The sequence below is a fragment of the Battus philenor genome, unplaced genomic scaffold (assembly GCF_028537555.1).
Source record: "Battus philenor isolate CCGP_79_NKW_IND1 unplaced genomic scaffold, ilBatPhil1.0.hap1 SCAF_1, whole genome shotgun sequence".
In the NCBI taxonomy this organism is placed as follows: Eukaryota; Metazoa; Arthropoda; class Insecta; order Lepidoptera; family Papilionidae; genus Battus; species Battus philenor.
This window is the reverse complement of record NW_027181661.1, coordinates 5818447-5832175: the sequence shown is the minus strand read 5'-3', so window position 1 is coordinate 5832175 and position 13729 is coordinate 5818447. Positions and strand designations below refer to the sequence as shown.

The 13729-nt window shown below is 34.2% G+C and overlaps 1 protein-coding gene across 1 annotated transcript in view; it reads left to right on the top strand.

The window, feature by feature from the left end:
• The first annotated feature begins 321 nt into the window (after positions 1–321).
• Positions 322–13729, top strand: part of Dhc16F (Dynein heavy chain at 16F) — a 103695-nt gene continuing 90287 nt past the window's right edge. The window contains exons 1-6 of the mRNA XM_068771398.1: positions 322–416; positions 1870–1954; positions 5275–5383; positions 5440–5653; positions 7804–7945; positions 9488–9727. Coding sequence (XP_068627499.1) covers positions 322–416; positions 1870–1954; positions 5275–5383; positions 5440–5653; positions 7804–7945; positions 9488–9727 — 885 coding nt within the window. The remainder of the gene's footprint in view (positions 417–1869; positions 1955–5274; positions 5384–5439; positions 5654–7803; positions 7946–9487; positions 9728–13729) is intronic.

Below are 13729 nucleotides of genomic sequence, written 5' to 3'. Positions count from 1 at the left end.
TGTTGAAGGTGGTAAATACGGATTGTATAATGAGAATGATGTATAAAACATGTGTAAATTTAAATATTGTTTGTGGTTTTTATTCAAATTATCTGAATTTGAGTAGCTGTTGTACATGGTAGCTATGACATACAGACCTAATATGAATTGATCGAATTTCAAATTGTACTATTTGATAAATAACTTTGGTTACTAAGGACAGTAACATAAATTGAAACCAAGGCAGAACAAGGCCAGGTGAATATAAAGGCGGTATAATTTGTTGAATAATATTTAGTGTTTAAGATATTTTAAAAATATAATAATCATTAAAAATATATAATGGGAGATAAAAAACGGAGATCCAATTCTATAAGTCTGCCTGCGATAGAAACAATACAGAGGAATGTTCGTCCTGTACCTACGACATATATAAGGTAAAAATAATGTATTCTAAATAAAATTAATAATCTGCATATATACAATATATATCATACAAACAATTTATTGTTCTCCACAGTTGTTAAATAGTTTATAAATATTATTCAAAGAAAGTACATTATCGTGGACCACGGACGTGGGCGTGGCAAATTATAAGAAGCAGAAACTTTTTTTAAACACAAAATTGTAGTTAAAAGTAATTTTTTTAAAAATAATCCTTTTGTATAATGAGTAGCATTTTTAATAATATTACTATGTCCTATATTAAAATTAAATCTAATTGTATGTGATTTAAGTTTATAGTTTTGGTTTAGATAAATTCATAAGGTATAAGGAAACACAAATAGCAATAAAGAGAGCAATGCTCGGAGTTTGCTGCGAGATAGAATAAAATTTACAGTTCCCTGCGACATCGAATCAGAAATGAGGAGATACGCAGCAGAACCGTAGTCATAGCTATAATAATTGCTCGTCTGAAATGGCAGTAAGAGAAGCACGTCGCTTGTACAGCCGACCGCCGTTGGGGGCGGAATTCTTGAGGGGCGGCCACAAGCTGATAGACGTGGCATAGATAGGTTTCCCACTAGGTGGATCGATGGCATAGTTAAAGCCGTAGGAAATCGCTGGATGCGGGCAGCGCTAGACCGGTTATCATGGATGTTGGATGTTTGGAGGAGGAGGCCTAAGCGTTGCAGTGGGCGTCTATCATCTGAAAACAATAAAGAGAAGAAGAATCACATTTCATTTTTATTATTTTTGTATCTTGTTAGATAATTTTTTTTGTCAATTTTCTTGTTAATCATATTTTTAGCTGATAGAAGCCAAAGCAAGGCAAGGCAAGGCTTTCCCCTAAGATGATCGGCGTTTTTTTATTTACTTTTTCCCCATCTTGTTTTCGGGACAGTGATATACATTCTCCTACATTCACCCTCCCTCTCTCATCCTTCACAATTTCTCTCTTTATTCCCTCTATTATCTTTCATATTTTCTATCATTTAGCATACATTCAACATACAGCATTTAGCCACATTGTATTTACGCATCGCATCCCATCTCCCGCCACACGTCCTGTTACACGGTTTTGTTATGCCTAATTACGTAACCTGTTGAATGTTCTTACGCTGCCTGTATCTATCGACCGTTACTATGTCGTCGGTTTATGCGATCTTAGCTATGTCGTTGGTCCATCTAATGGGGGGTCTAATCACGACACGTCCACCGACTTGTGGTCGCCACTCAAGATCCTTTCTGACCCTACGACCAAAGGTTGATCGATATGCCCCGCCCACGCCACTTCAAATGAGCAATTCTTCGAGCTGCGTCGGTGACCGTAGTTCTCCTTCGTATCTTCTCTTTTCTGATTCGATCTCGCAGGGAATTGTAAATTTTATTTTTTTCTTTACTGCCCCTATTGCAGACGTCTAAAATAACTGTTTCTGTTCTGTACAGGAAAACACGAGATATACCATTCCATTTGCCTCATAGAAAGTTATTGGACAAGATAGAGTTTGTGGAAAAAGAGCCCGAGCCTCTGGTAAATACTTTTTTTATTTACTTAGATTGATTAATAAATAGTGATTGGTTATAGGTGTAAAAGTTTAAAGGGGTGGAATGTTTAGCTCATATTCTGTCTATAAATGTATGGCACTTCATCGTTTAGGCCATCAAAGTTATTCACAAGTCCTCCTACTGCGCCTCTTTGATACAGATCACAGAAACCAGTAGTGGTCTGTAGTATCTCGGTTCTTTTTTCGGTAATTCTACTATCTTTCTTCTTTATATGTGATCAAGAGAAAATACCAAAAATACTGAAGGAAGAAACCATAAAAGTTGGAAGCACATAGAAGGTCGACAAAGCATTTGGATCAGCCCATATTACAAATGAACTACTTTAAACTATATTACCAGTAATAGCTGTAAAACTGAGAGATTCATTTAACGAAGTTATCAATACGGAGAAAATTCCAGAGGATTGGATGAAATGGGTAATTATACTTCTAGATTAAAAGGTGACAAAGGATATATAGCCCATAATCCTATATATAGATCCATTGGTCTAATATTTATAAGATGTCTATAAAAAATAATATCATAAAATTACTAACACTTTCGATGCAAACGAACCTTATAAACAAGCCAGATTTCGAAGAAACCTCTTAAAAATAGACCTTTATACAAATTCTGCTAAAAATGAAAGAATATAACGAATCAGTTACAAGGCATTCAACAGGCTTGAATATAGATCTATCTGGAAAAAACTAAAAACGTAAGGCGCACTATGTAATTGCGTACGAATAAGAAACAAAATATTTATTATACATACTATATAGATATAGATATATAGAGTTGCGATCTATAAGCAAAGAATTCTGTATCAAAAGAGGAGTACGTTAAGGAGACGCCATTTTACCTACACCCCCACTAAATGGTGATTAGAAATCCAGAATGTTTAAATATGTGATTAAATATAAATGGTAAATCTTACCCAACCTACATTTTCCAAGATGGACTAATCTTATTTTTGCTGACAGCTCGAAAATATTATAAAGAATGTGTTGTATTTTAGTTATTATTCTTTTTTTAATATTAAATTTTATTCATTCTTTATAATGTAATGTAATCATTTTTAAAACAATAAATAAACTTAACAAAAGCAAAAGTAATGCCAAACTCCTCACAGACAGAGACTTTATCTATAGTATTGAGTAAATAGATTACTTGTACGAGTGTATATATCTGGCCCAACTAATATCTACCAAAAATTGCATACATTGTAATACTTGAAACAATTTTGTTCGTGAAATTATGAATAATATAGAAATGCCAGTGAAAGAACACAAAGTATACTGAGGCTTGTACAGATGTCTGACATTGACAAAACAACTAGCAAAAGATGATAAAAAATTGTCAAAGCAGAATAGAGAGAAACACAATAGGAGTACAAAAGGTTGAATATTATAAAAAAAAAAACATGAGAACAAAACGAATTTAAAAAATTCATAAACTACTTTTTCATTTTTATCGTTAACCAATCCGTCTTTGACAACCAACATGCCATCCATCTTTGACAAACAACTTTCTAACAAGAAAGCGACAATGTGGTCAAAAATAAATCACGTAGACTCAGCAACTACCTGTTCACTGTGACCTTGAAAAGACCTAGGTTATATTCCCCAGGAAATTAGGAACAAGGACAAGACACATGAGGAGATAGAAAAGAAATGGCAGGAATATTAACAGAGTGGTAACAACGGAAAAACAAGAGAATAAGAGATGGGAGAACGATGTTAGGAATATAGTAGTAAAGTCCAACATAGATGCGGACAGCTTTAAAGAAGATCCTTGCTGGAAGACAAGCTGAAACGATTTGACGACCGTTTGCCTATGTATTACCATATTAATATTAAGAAATAATGTATAAGTAATTTGTGATATAAAAACAGCATTAAAGGTTATAATATTTTATTTATTTTAATGTTATATTAGACTCATACGGCCTAAGCCCAGCAGAGGTTGTCTATCGGACGATATGATGATGATACCATCAACTAATGATACCATAGTAAGAAAAAGGGTATTCTAAATTTGAATTAATACATAATAAAATTAATTATAGTTTACTATCTGTACCCGCAGATTGTCCTGCCAGACGTTTTTCGCCTGTCGCAATCCAATGTAAAAATAAAAACCATTATATAAAATTTCAGAGTCATCACCTTTTACAAAGTGTTTGGAATTACGTGTAAAAACGTTAAAGCTTTTTGATTCTGTATAGAAAGAATAAAATAAACACGATGTTTTTATAGAATATTTAAAAATAACCACAACTAAATAAAGACCCCTGACTTTTTACACAAGTCACTGCATTTGTGTTCGATCGTTAGAGAAGGCTGAACATTTCTTTTTATATCTCCGCTTATATAAAACGTCGCGGCTCGATCACGTAAGCACCGTGAATACTTCGACGAAGGTTGGATATATATTTAATTCAGTACTGAAAGCAGACGGTCAGAAATATATGATAACTAAAATTTACGACAATTTTATGCAACAGTACACCTCTTTATAATGCGAATATTTTTATTACGCGCTTTCATAATACGCGAATTCATGTCCCTCGTATTACGAGGGTGTCCCCATCATACGCGCTAGGATTCCCCACTTAATACTCTGTACTATGAGATTTATAATGATTTGTGTGTACCTTAAATAATTTTGACTTTATTATAACACAAATATTTCGCTCGTTTTTTTTTCTAAAATTCGATTTAAATTCGCCCATTCATAGAAAAATAGTTAAATGTTAATAATTTGTACATAACGAATACGAAGCGTGTGGAACAGCGCTCAACGCTCGTAAAACACATTTCCTTACAACACGACAACGATCTACCATGTTATATGGGGGGATAATATATATATATATACTGTATTTTTGGGGGTTGTTTTGTTTAATTTTTAAACGTGAGGTCTCAATACATACATCATGTATTGAGACCTCACGTTTATATCGGTTCCATTATAATAAATATATTTTCTAACAAATCGAATCCCATCTTTATGCTCAATACAAACCACACGAAAATTTATTAAAACCGAAAGCCCTTATGCCAAATTCACCAATACGGGTTATGATCAGTATAAAGTTTTTAAGATGATAATTACTGCGAATTTGAACACGAGAGACTGGATAGCGTGAATGTAGCATGCATGTCCTTATTTTTAAACATTATTTCATGAAAAATTCTAACATTTTGAATAGACCTAGTTAAATAAATAAGCAGCGTATATTAAAATGAATATCCTGAAATGGTTATATGGTTTATGGAATCTCAATCTTTTTCTTTCTCATAGACTGGCTTTGCTGCTGCACAGGAAGAAAGATACTTGAAAGAAAGGAGAACTCCTAAACTTCAATTAGAACCAATTAAGCACGAAGATGGTACTAAATTAATATATTTTCGTGTGATTAGATAGATACGGATTTTCTACTTTCTTATTTATTTTCTTTGTGCGTAGTTAAGAAGAAAAAGATTAAGATACGCGAATCTCGCAGCAGCACAGATTTGGCAAGGAAAGAGGAACAGACAAGCGACGTACTTAAAATGAAGCCGCAAGTCGAGTCACAGGAAGAAGTAATAGCACGTGTGAGAAGCAAGGCTGATTGCAACTTCCTTTATATGGTCTACGCAGTTGATCCACAGAATGTGTATTTCACACCGTATTATTTAAAGTTTGTATCTATTTTTTTCTGCTATATAATTAAAAATTCAAGTGTATCGTTAAAAAAAGACCTTAGCGAAATGATGTTACTAATAATGGCACTTAACTTGGCATCTAACGGGGTATATACAATAATTGCCACGTTCGCCAAGCGGGCTGGCGATCAGTGTGCTATTTATTGTACGCAGAGGATGCTGCTGTCCATCCTATGGAAACTTGTTTGTGAACAGTGGCAATCCTATATACTTAATGCAAAAAGTGTAAATTAGATAAAAGACTAAGTAAGATCAAATAATCGAACCCGCGACTTGTGATCGCAAAATTCAGTCCTCTGCCATTGCCCGAAGTAGGCAAACAATATCTGCACATGCACAAAGGTAGCCGATATAGTCCAGCGGATTAACAAGTTGAAGTAGTGTCTTTTGCCATATAGCGATGCTTATATGGCTGCTGAGGCCTTTTGGTTGTGGCCTCTGGAGTGAAGACCATGGATCGGCAAGCTCAGCGTAGAACGTCCACACACAAGGTGGATAAACGATTTTCTTAAGGTCGTTGGAAGACGCTTCGTGTGGATGTCTTCTAGCAGAATTTTTGTATCATGGTCTCCGTTATTAGGTATCTCTCGTATCCCCTCTCTTGTTGTAGGACAGGGTTTGATATTCTTTAATGATTTTTTCACTTTCTTTTCCTTTTATTTCTGTACTCTTCTGTCATTCTTTGTATGATCTATATTTCCTCTACTTTCATTCTACAATTTTCTACCTTATTTTCATACTTATTTCCATTCATTCATCGCCGGACTTGTTTGGCCTCGTTTCTCAAATATCACAGATCTAGGTTATATCACATTTCTTAACCTCAATTTATATTTAATTTGTGATATTTTATATTCTTATTTAATTTGCTAATTTATTACGAATTATCATAATTTATCAGTCTGCACTTTTTATTTTACTTACCTTATATTATTTTGGGTATTTATTATTTCTTCCTAGTTCTCTTTAATACTAGTTTTATTTTTCTTTTATCTACTTCCATATTATTTGGTTGCTTACCCGACCTGTATCGGTTTTATTTATTTTTATTGTGTCTTCCACTATTGTCCTGTAGCATTTGAAAAAAGCTGGCCTATCATTGTCATCTTTCATTAGTGAGGCGATGCTGTCCTCGCTAATCTTTTTGCCCAACCGGTATACAAAGGCAAACGGAGGTCCCTCGAATGTGGGACAGTCGGCTATCAGATGCACCACGGTCTGGTCCACACCCGGTTCATAGAAGCACGCAGGACTCTCCTTGAGCTTAAACCGGTGAAGTTACTCGAAGAATCCCCCGTGCCTCGTGAAGATCTGGAAGAACGTGTCCAGCTGCTGAAATAATGTTGATGATTTGCAGTGACATACATCTTTCTATATTTGAGTAAAGAAAAATTTTTTTTATACTTTTTCAATTGAAAAATATAGGTACACAATAAACAATAAAAAAACAGCCAGTTATAATAACTTCCAGTATCGAGAATTGAATTCTGGTAATTCAGAATTCCGCGAACCGTGGCTATAATAATGTTTCACATTTTCAATAAACCGCTTCACCAATTCCGATCTCTGTTAATAACCAATTATTACAGTTATTTCAACAGGAATTTCAGTCGGGAACATTTCCTAGCATTCGCCGATTAAATTACACGTCGTATGCACTCCACAGGTTTCGTTCAATATTTAAATTAATATGTCAGAATAAAAACAAAACATAAAACAAATTTGCAGTTGATATTCGGAATATCCGTTATAATTAACGATATGTACTAGAAATCTTTTAACTTCAATTTCTGATAAAAACTGAATTTATAAGTGGTATAACGGAATCGCTGGTTGAAGTGGCAGTAGGCAGGTCATAAAGCGCGCAGGACTAATAACCGCTGGAGCCTAAAGGTTCTAGTGTGGAGATCACAGACTGGCAAGTGCAGTTTAGAACGTCCAGCCATAAGGGTGATGATATCATATGTCTGATCTTATCAATATCGTCGGAAGACAGCAGCAGAAGCTGGTTCTATCCAGTCCTATTGGAAATTCATACTGGGGGCCTATGTCTACGTTTGAAACGATGATATGTTGCTGTTGAATGAAAATTACAGTTAAAAAATACAAAATGAAATGAATACAGGGTGGTGAAATATGAAGATATCGATAAGAAGAACTACCTGACCATCAGTGCGTGTGGTGTAACCCACTACACAAATGAGATGGTGTTCACCAAGCTGGCGGATTGGGAACAAGAGTACACGGTCTTCGAAAAGCTCCACGATGTAAGAAAGCTTGACATATATTTTAATAAACAACCTTTTAAACACTCAAGTTTTATTAAAAAATGATAGTTAAAGGTAAACTTAATAGAAATATACTACTGTTAACAATGTATATCTGTAATTTTATTTCAATTTTTTCGTTGAAAATTCAGAGAGCCTGATGCAATAGATTCTTCGAAGGTGCTTTAAACTGCATAAAAGAATATCGATTTCGTTCATAGCAAACTTATACATATTCAGATAAAGTGATCAAATTATACATTTTAAACAACTGAATTATTTTGGAGGTGGCAATTATTTACAAACATAGATAAAGTGAGTCATTTAAATCAATTAGAAATAAATAAACTTTATGCCTTGTTTTGTAAACATTGTTTTGTTTTATTTTAAGTGCTCCTGTATTCCATTATTGAATACTATTTATTTTGTTCTGATTTTTAAGAAGTATAAAAATTAAGCGATGTGGCTTAGTTAATTAAATAATAACAAATTACTAAATAAAGCAACTTACATTACGCTGTAGATTTAAGTAAAAAAAAAAAAAAAACTGAAGTTAATAGATTTAACTTAGGTTTTGTTTTATTACATCTTATTTGTATTCTGTTCCATCGCTTTGAAGCTGCAAAACTTTTTTTATAACTAAAACAAATACATAGGCACACCCATATGTACAGTAAGTACACTTATATATAAGATACATTTTAGCGATTTTATTGCAAAATAGTGTATTTTTAAGAGACATGTTTATCTATTTTAAATTTATTCAATTAAGTTTTACAAATTTCATTTCATTTCAAATTTAATCATTTAGTTTTTATTTAGTTTATTCCAGTGCAATACAGGTGTATATTACGACGAGGTTTAACTAGATAGATAATTTAACACTGTCAAAAAAAAAGACAATCAAAACTGCAAAAGTCTTTACCCCATCATATGGTCCTTCACCAAAGTTTCCCTCCGCCAAAAAGTTTATTTGTATAAAACTTGCGTGAGGCGTCTATTATCCTACGCAAGAGCAGGTTTCGCTCACACGAGAGCGTTCACTATAAGTTGTCCAAAACCGCTTTATGGTAGACCCACGTAACATTGATCCCCACATTGAGCTTAATTTACCAAAGGTCCAGGAATTCTTTTAGGCTTGCTCGAGGCTTCAATCAGCCTCGAACACTTACTGTATTCCCTCTTCCACCGTTAAGGCCAGGAAGAGGCGTCCTAAGAACGTTCTTACTGATCCCATCTCCGCGTTTCCATAACCCACTCATATCACCACATTCTCCTCAGTCTCCCAGAACACTTTTAGCGCAGACTTCACAACTTTAACAACTCCACCCTTGACATATCACACTCAAGCACAAGTACGATGCACTAAAGTCAAGAATCACACAGTTTACATACCGCTTCATTTCTGGGGACAGCCAATTCCGTTCCAACCTCCGTGCATAGCGATGGATATCCGATCTGCGATCGCCGAAATAGGGATTTTTGATATTCACCTATATTTAACGGAAGAGATATCTGAAATATTTTTTTTATTTCCTGCAGATAACCTTCTTCAAAGTGTATCGGTACTGGAAGGCGCTATATGTATGGCGCAAGTCAGTGGTTTTCCGTAAATACAGTCGCATACGCACGCTGCTGAAGCAACAGCTGTTCATCCTCACGCCGCCCCTGGCCGTGGCGCTGCTTGCCATCCAAGCCATGTGCTGTAAGATGCTTACCACCTCCTTCGCAGACCTCTCTCGCAACATGGATACTCCATTCTTCTACTTCATCGAGACACAGGTTTGTAAACTGTCCAAAATACATTTCATTTTTCAGATTTACTGTAATTGCGCTTTTGTACCACAATTAGTTGTCTGTCTTGTCATTTGTTTTGTACAAGGTTTATAAATCTAAGACACTGTGTTGCATCGTGTTTGGACTTGAATGTTAAACAAGTTGTAACACCTTTGAACAGCAATTCTTTTTAAAACCTTTTCGAGAATTTTTACCTTTTATAATCAATTGTGTATGTCTATGAATCTAGTCTGACGTCATTACATCCTATAGACGCTCACTCCAATGGTTAGGCCTCTCTCAAACATATCTATCGTGGTATACCCTATAATCGCCACGCTTAGTAAGCTGGTAGGCGATCCCCATTTTGGTATTATATTACGCAAAGAACGCTGCCGCCCATTCTCTGTAAGCTTGTTTGTGAACAGTGGCAAACTAATATAATTAATGCAAAAGAATGAATTATATAAGATTGTATGTCGAGAATTCAACCCGTGACCTGCGACTGCAACTCCCAGTCCTTTAACACTGGGCTACCACTGCTTATGCCTAGTTTGCGATAGCACAGAATTTTTTTTTTTTGTGGTCTTTAAGAATGAAACCCTTCTAGCGATGTACTTAAAGTACAAAGTATTGTTTGTGTCTCGTGGTTCCATACACAAAATACATACTGTATAATACCGACGTCATTAAGCCGATGAAAACGATACCAAATTAATCTTGTAATTTATTTATTATTTGTAACTCATTATTACAAAACATCAAGCCAATATTGACATTAATTCAACGAATGAATATTTGGTTAAAGAAATTATTGTATAAAAATTGTTAGGAACACACAAACTCAATATTTTTTTATAATAACTTCATTCAATACGGTTCAGTTTTAATGCATTTCAGTAGTGCTCAATCAAATAATGCAATATTGATATTTGAGTTGTTATCAAATTGAACTCTCTTGAAATAATTCTCACGTAAAAAGCGATCACTATTTGTAATTTTAGGTGTATATTAATATGAAAATCAACGTTGTTCAGGGGCTACTACTTTCGATCGTAAATATGTAATTATATAACATTGCTTACAAATGGTGAAGGAAAACACCGTGCAGAAAGGGTATGTTCTTGTAGCAACTCGTATAGAATTAGAACAGTAATCTTCTGAATAAGCTTGTGACCCAATTGCAAGAATATTACGATGCTAATTCAACTTTAAAATTGGAACTTATATTAATACTTACTGCACTCCTGCTGAAGGTATTAAAGTAAACATGTTTGTGTTTTCAAGTCGATTGTATAAACATAAATCGATAACAACAACGGATAGTGACGAAGTTTGGGTTAAATCGGAATATTAATATGTTTTGATTGACAAAACAAGTCCTTTTTATTCGCGCGGTGACGGTTATATAAACATGTTTATGCTTCATAAATATGTAGCACTTATTTGTGAGCAACTGCGTATGATTTTACAATACTCTGTGTATTATTATATAATAAATTATTAAACAGTATTAGTATTAGTATTAAACGAAAACATTTATTTTTTAAAGTAATAATTAAGTTTTGGAGTCATTTGCGTTACTGTATTAAGGATATTGCGAGAGAGAACACGAAAAAAAGAAACTTTGTGAGCCGTAAGATCTTCAGAGATCAGGTCTTGTTTTTATCATTTGGACCCCTATTTTAAGGACCTCGTTTTCCCTATTTGGTGCAGGACAGGGTCTTATTACATTTTTGATATAATATTTTCTGTTTCTTCTCACATTCTTCACGATATCTTTCGTTCGTCAACTATTTTCCGTCACAATATCTAAACGGGAACATTCGTACCTATCTTTTTGCTTACTTCGCTTTCGCTTAAAATTTTTACAGTATCATAGATCAGGTCGGTTAATAGCGACTTCAATTTGGTTCTAGTTTCTATCAAATTGAACTCTTCTGGCACTCCTCTAATGAAGTTGAAGCGATTACTACAAATAATCTGTGATATATTGTTTTCGACTGAAATGTAAGCCGCAGAAATTCTTCTAAAATAATCAATTAAGTCGAGGTCTAATTCTTCTGGGCATCATTTAATGGAAACGTTAAAAGCATTTTCATCCAACCTAAGGGTGTGTGCAAAGCGTCCTAAAAGACTTAAGGGTTCTCCTGAAGGGTTCTTTGTGCGTAGTACCTCAATGGTGGGTCAGGCAAAGCAACTTAAAGAGAACCAAAGGAGATTCCGGGGGCTCTTGTACCCAATCACTAAACGGAGCGTCAAAGCGACCTAAGGAGGCCCTCAGCAATCAAACTGTATCCAAAGCGACCTTCAGTAAACGAGAATGGTCCTTGAAGCTCTTTGCACCTTAACAACTCAACAGAGCGTCAGCCAAAGCACTCTATGAACTCAACTAGCTTGGCTACGAGTTTAGTTCATGTAACGAGTTCTTTACTAACTCTGCCACTCTCTAGCTTCTCAGATTCGGAGAATTCGCTTATACTGACGGGCAAACAACCGTCTCAATGTCAAAAAAAAAACAAATTAGAATTACGAAAAAAATATTGATCGTACGATCCTCCTTCGGTTCAGCTATCGCGCAAATATATGTAATTTATTTAATGTTTCGGACTTTGAGATACTCGATTTTTTTTTCGTATCCGCCGAAAACGAGATAAAATTTGATGAAATTGTGATTAATTTACATTTAAAATCTCATGTTTTGACTTCGTGAGTTTTAGAATTAGTGTGCGAATTTGCTTACTACTACTAAACATTATTTAAATTGAACATCTGAACGGGTCACACCTTATAAGAAAGTAACAATATTAAATACAAGGTACGATATCTTTTAAAAGAGATAATTGTTCCGACTTCGTGGATGGTTAAACACGAGACGTAATAGAAATTTAATACCGAGATTGTATTTGAAAGGCTTGAACTTTCCTCTTAATTTTGTTTGTAATTTAAGATAAATTAATCGCTGAAATTTACTAAACTAATTAAAACTAGTAAATACGAGTATATTTTCGTATATATGATCTGATTGATCGGCGAGTCATTGCAATAGTAAACTGCATATATATTTATGTGCTTATAAAGATTTTTGATCATAAATATGTTATCTCGAAAATATAATTCGCCTTATTCAATCCAACGAACGTAAAGTGCCAGTAACAAAAATAAAAAAATCATTTATTGGCATTAAAATGTCACGTTAACAATATTAGTTTTTGAATTTCCCGACTTTACATATTGGATTGTTGCATTGCCATAAAAATAAATTAATGTATTTTAGAGTGTATTGTAGAGCAGTGGTAGCCTAGCTATAGACGGTTGATTTTCGTGATACAGTCTTACATAATTCAAATTTTGTGCATTAATTATATAGGATTGCCCCTGCTCACAAACAAGTGTCCTTCGGATGGACAGCAGCGTCCTCTACGTACCATAATAACACACTGGGATCACCAACCCGCTTGCTATTATGGTATATTCCTGCGTGGAAAAGGGAAACCGCCTATGCTTTGCATTGGACATTTATGGGCTGACACGAAGAAAGGAAAGATTTCAGATTGATTAAATTAGAAAAAAAAACCTTTTTACATTGATAAATACTAACCGATACACATGTGTTAAACCACACTACAAATCGTGAAAGACAAATGCCCAGTTTCAATAGCCATTTTATTTTTTTTTTAAATTAGTTTGTGCGCAATTTTCTATTTTTTTCCATGAGAACCTTCCGCCAAGGAAGGAAGGAGGAAGTTTTGAAAAATTAGTTAAAGCCATTCTCAAGTAATGGTGACCGATGGGGACATATTTATATGACTAATTTTCCTATTAAATGAAGAATTATTTAAAAAAAAAACCATACCAGTTACTCAGGATGGATCTTAAGTTTAACTATAATATATTTAAATGTATCTATATTACTTAACTAGAACAAATTAGATAAACATGCAGTATTAAATTTATTTGTAGTAAATAATAAAATAATTTTTCCTTTCTTTACATTGTGAAATCACA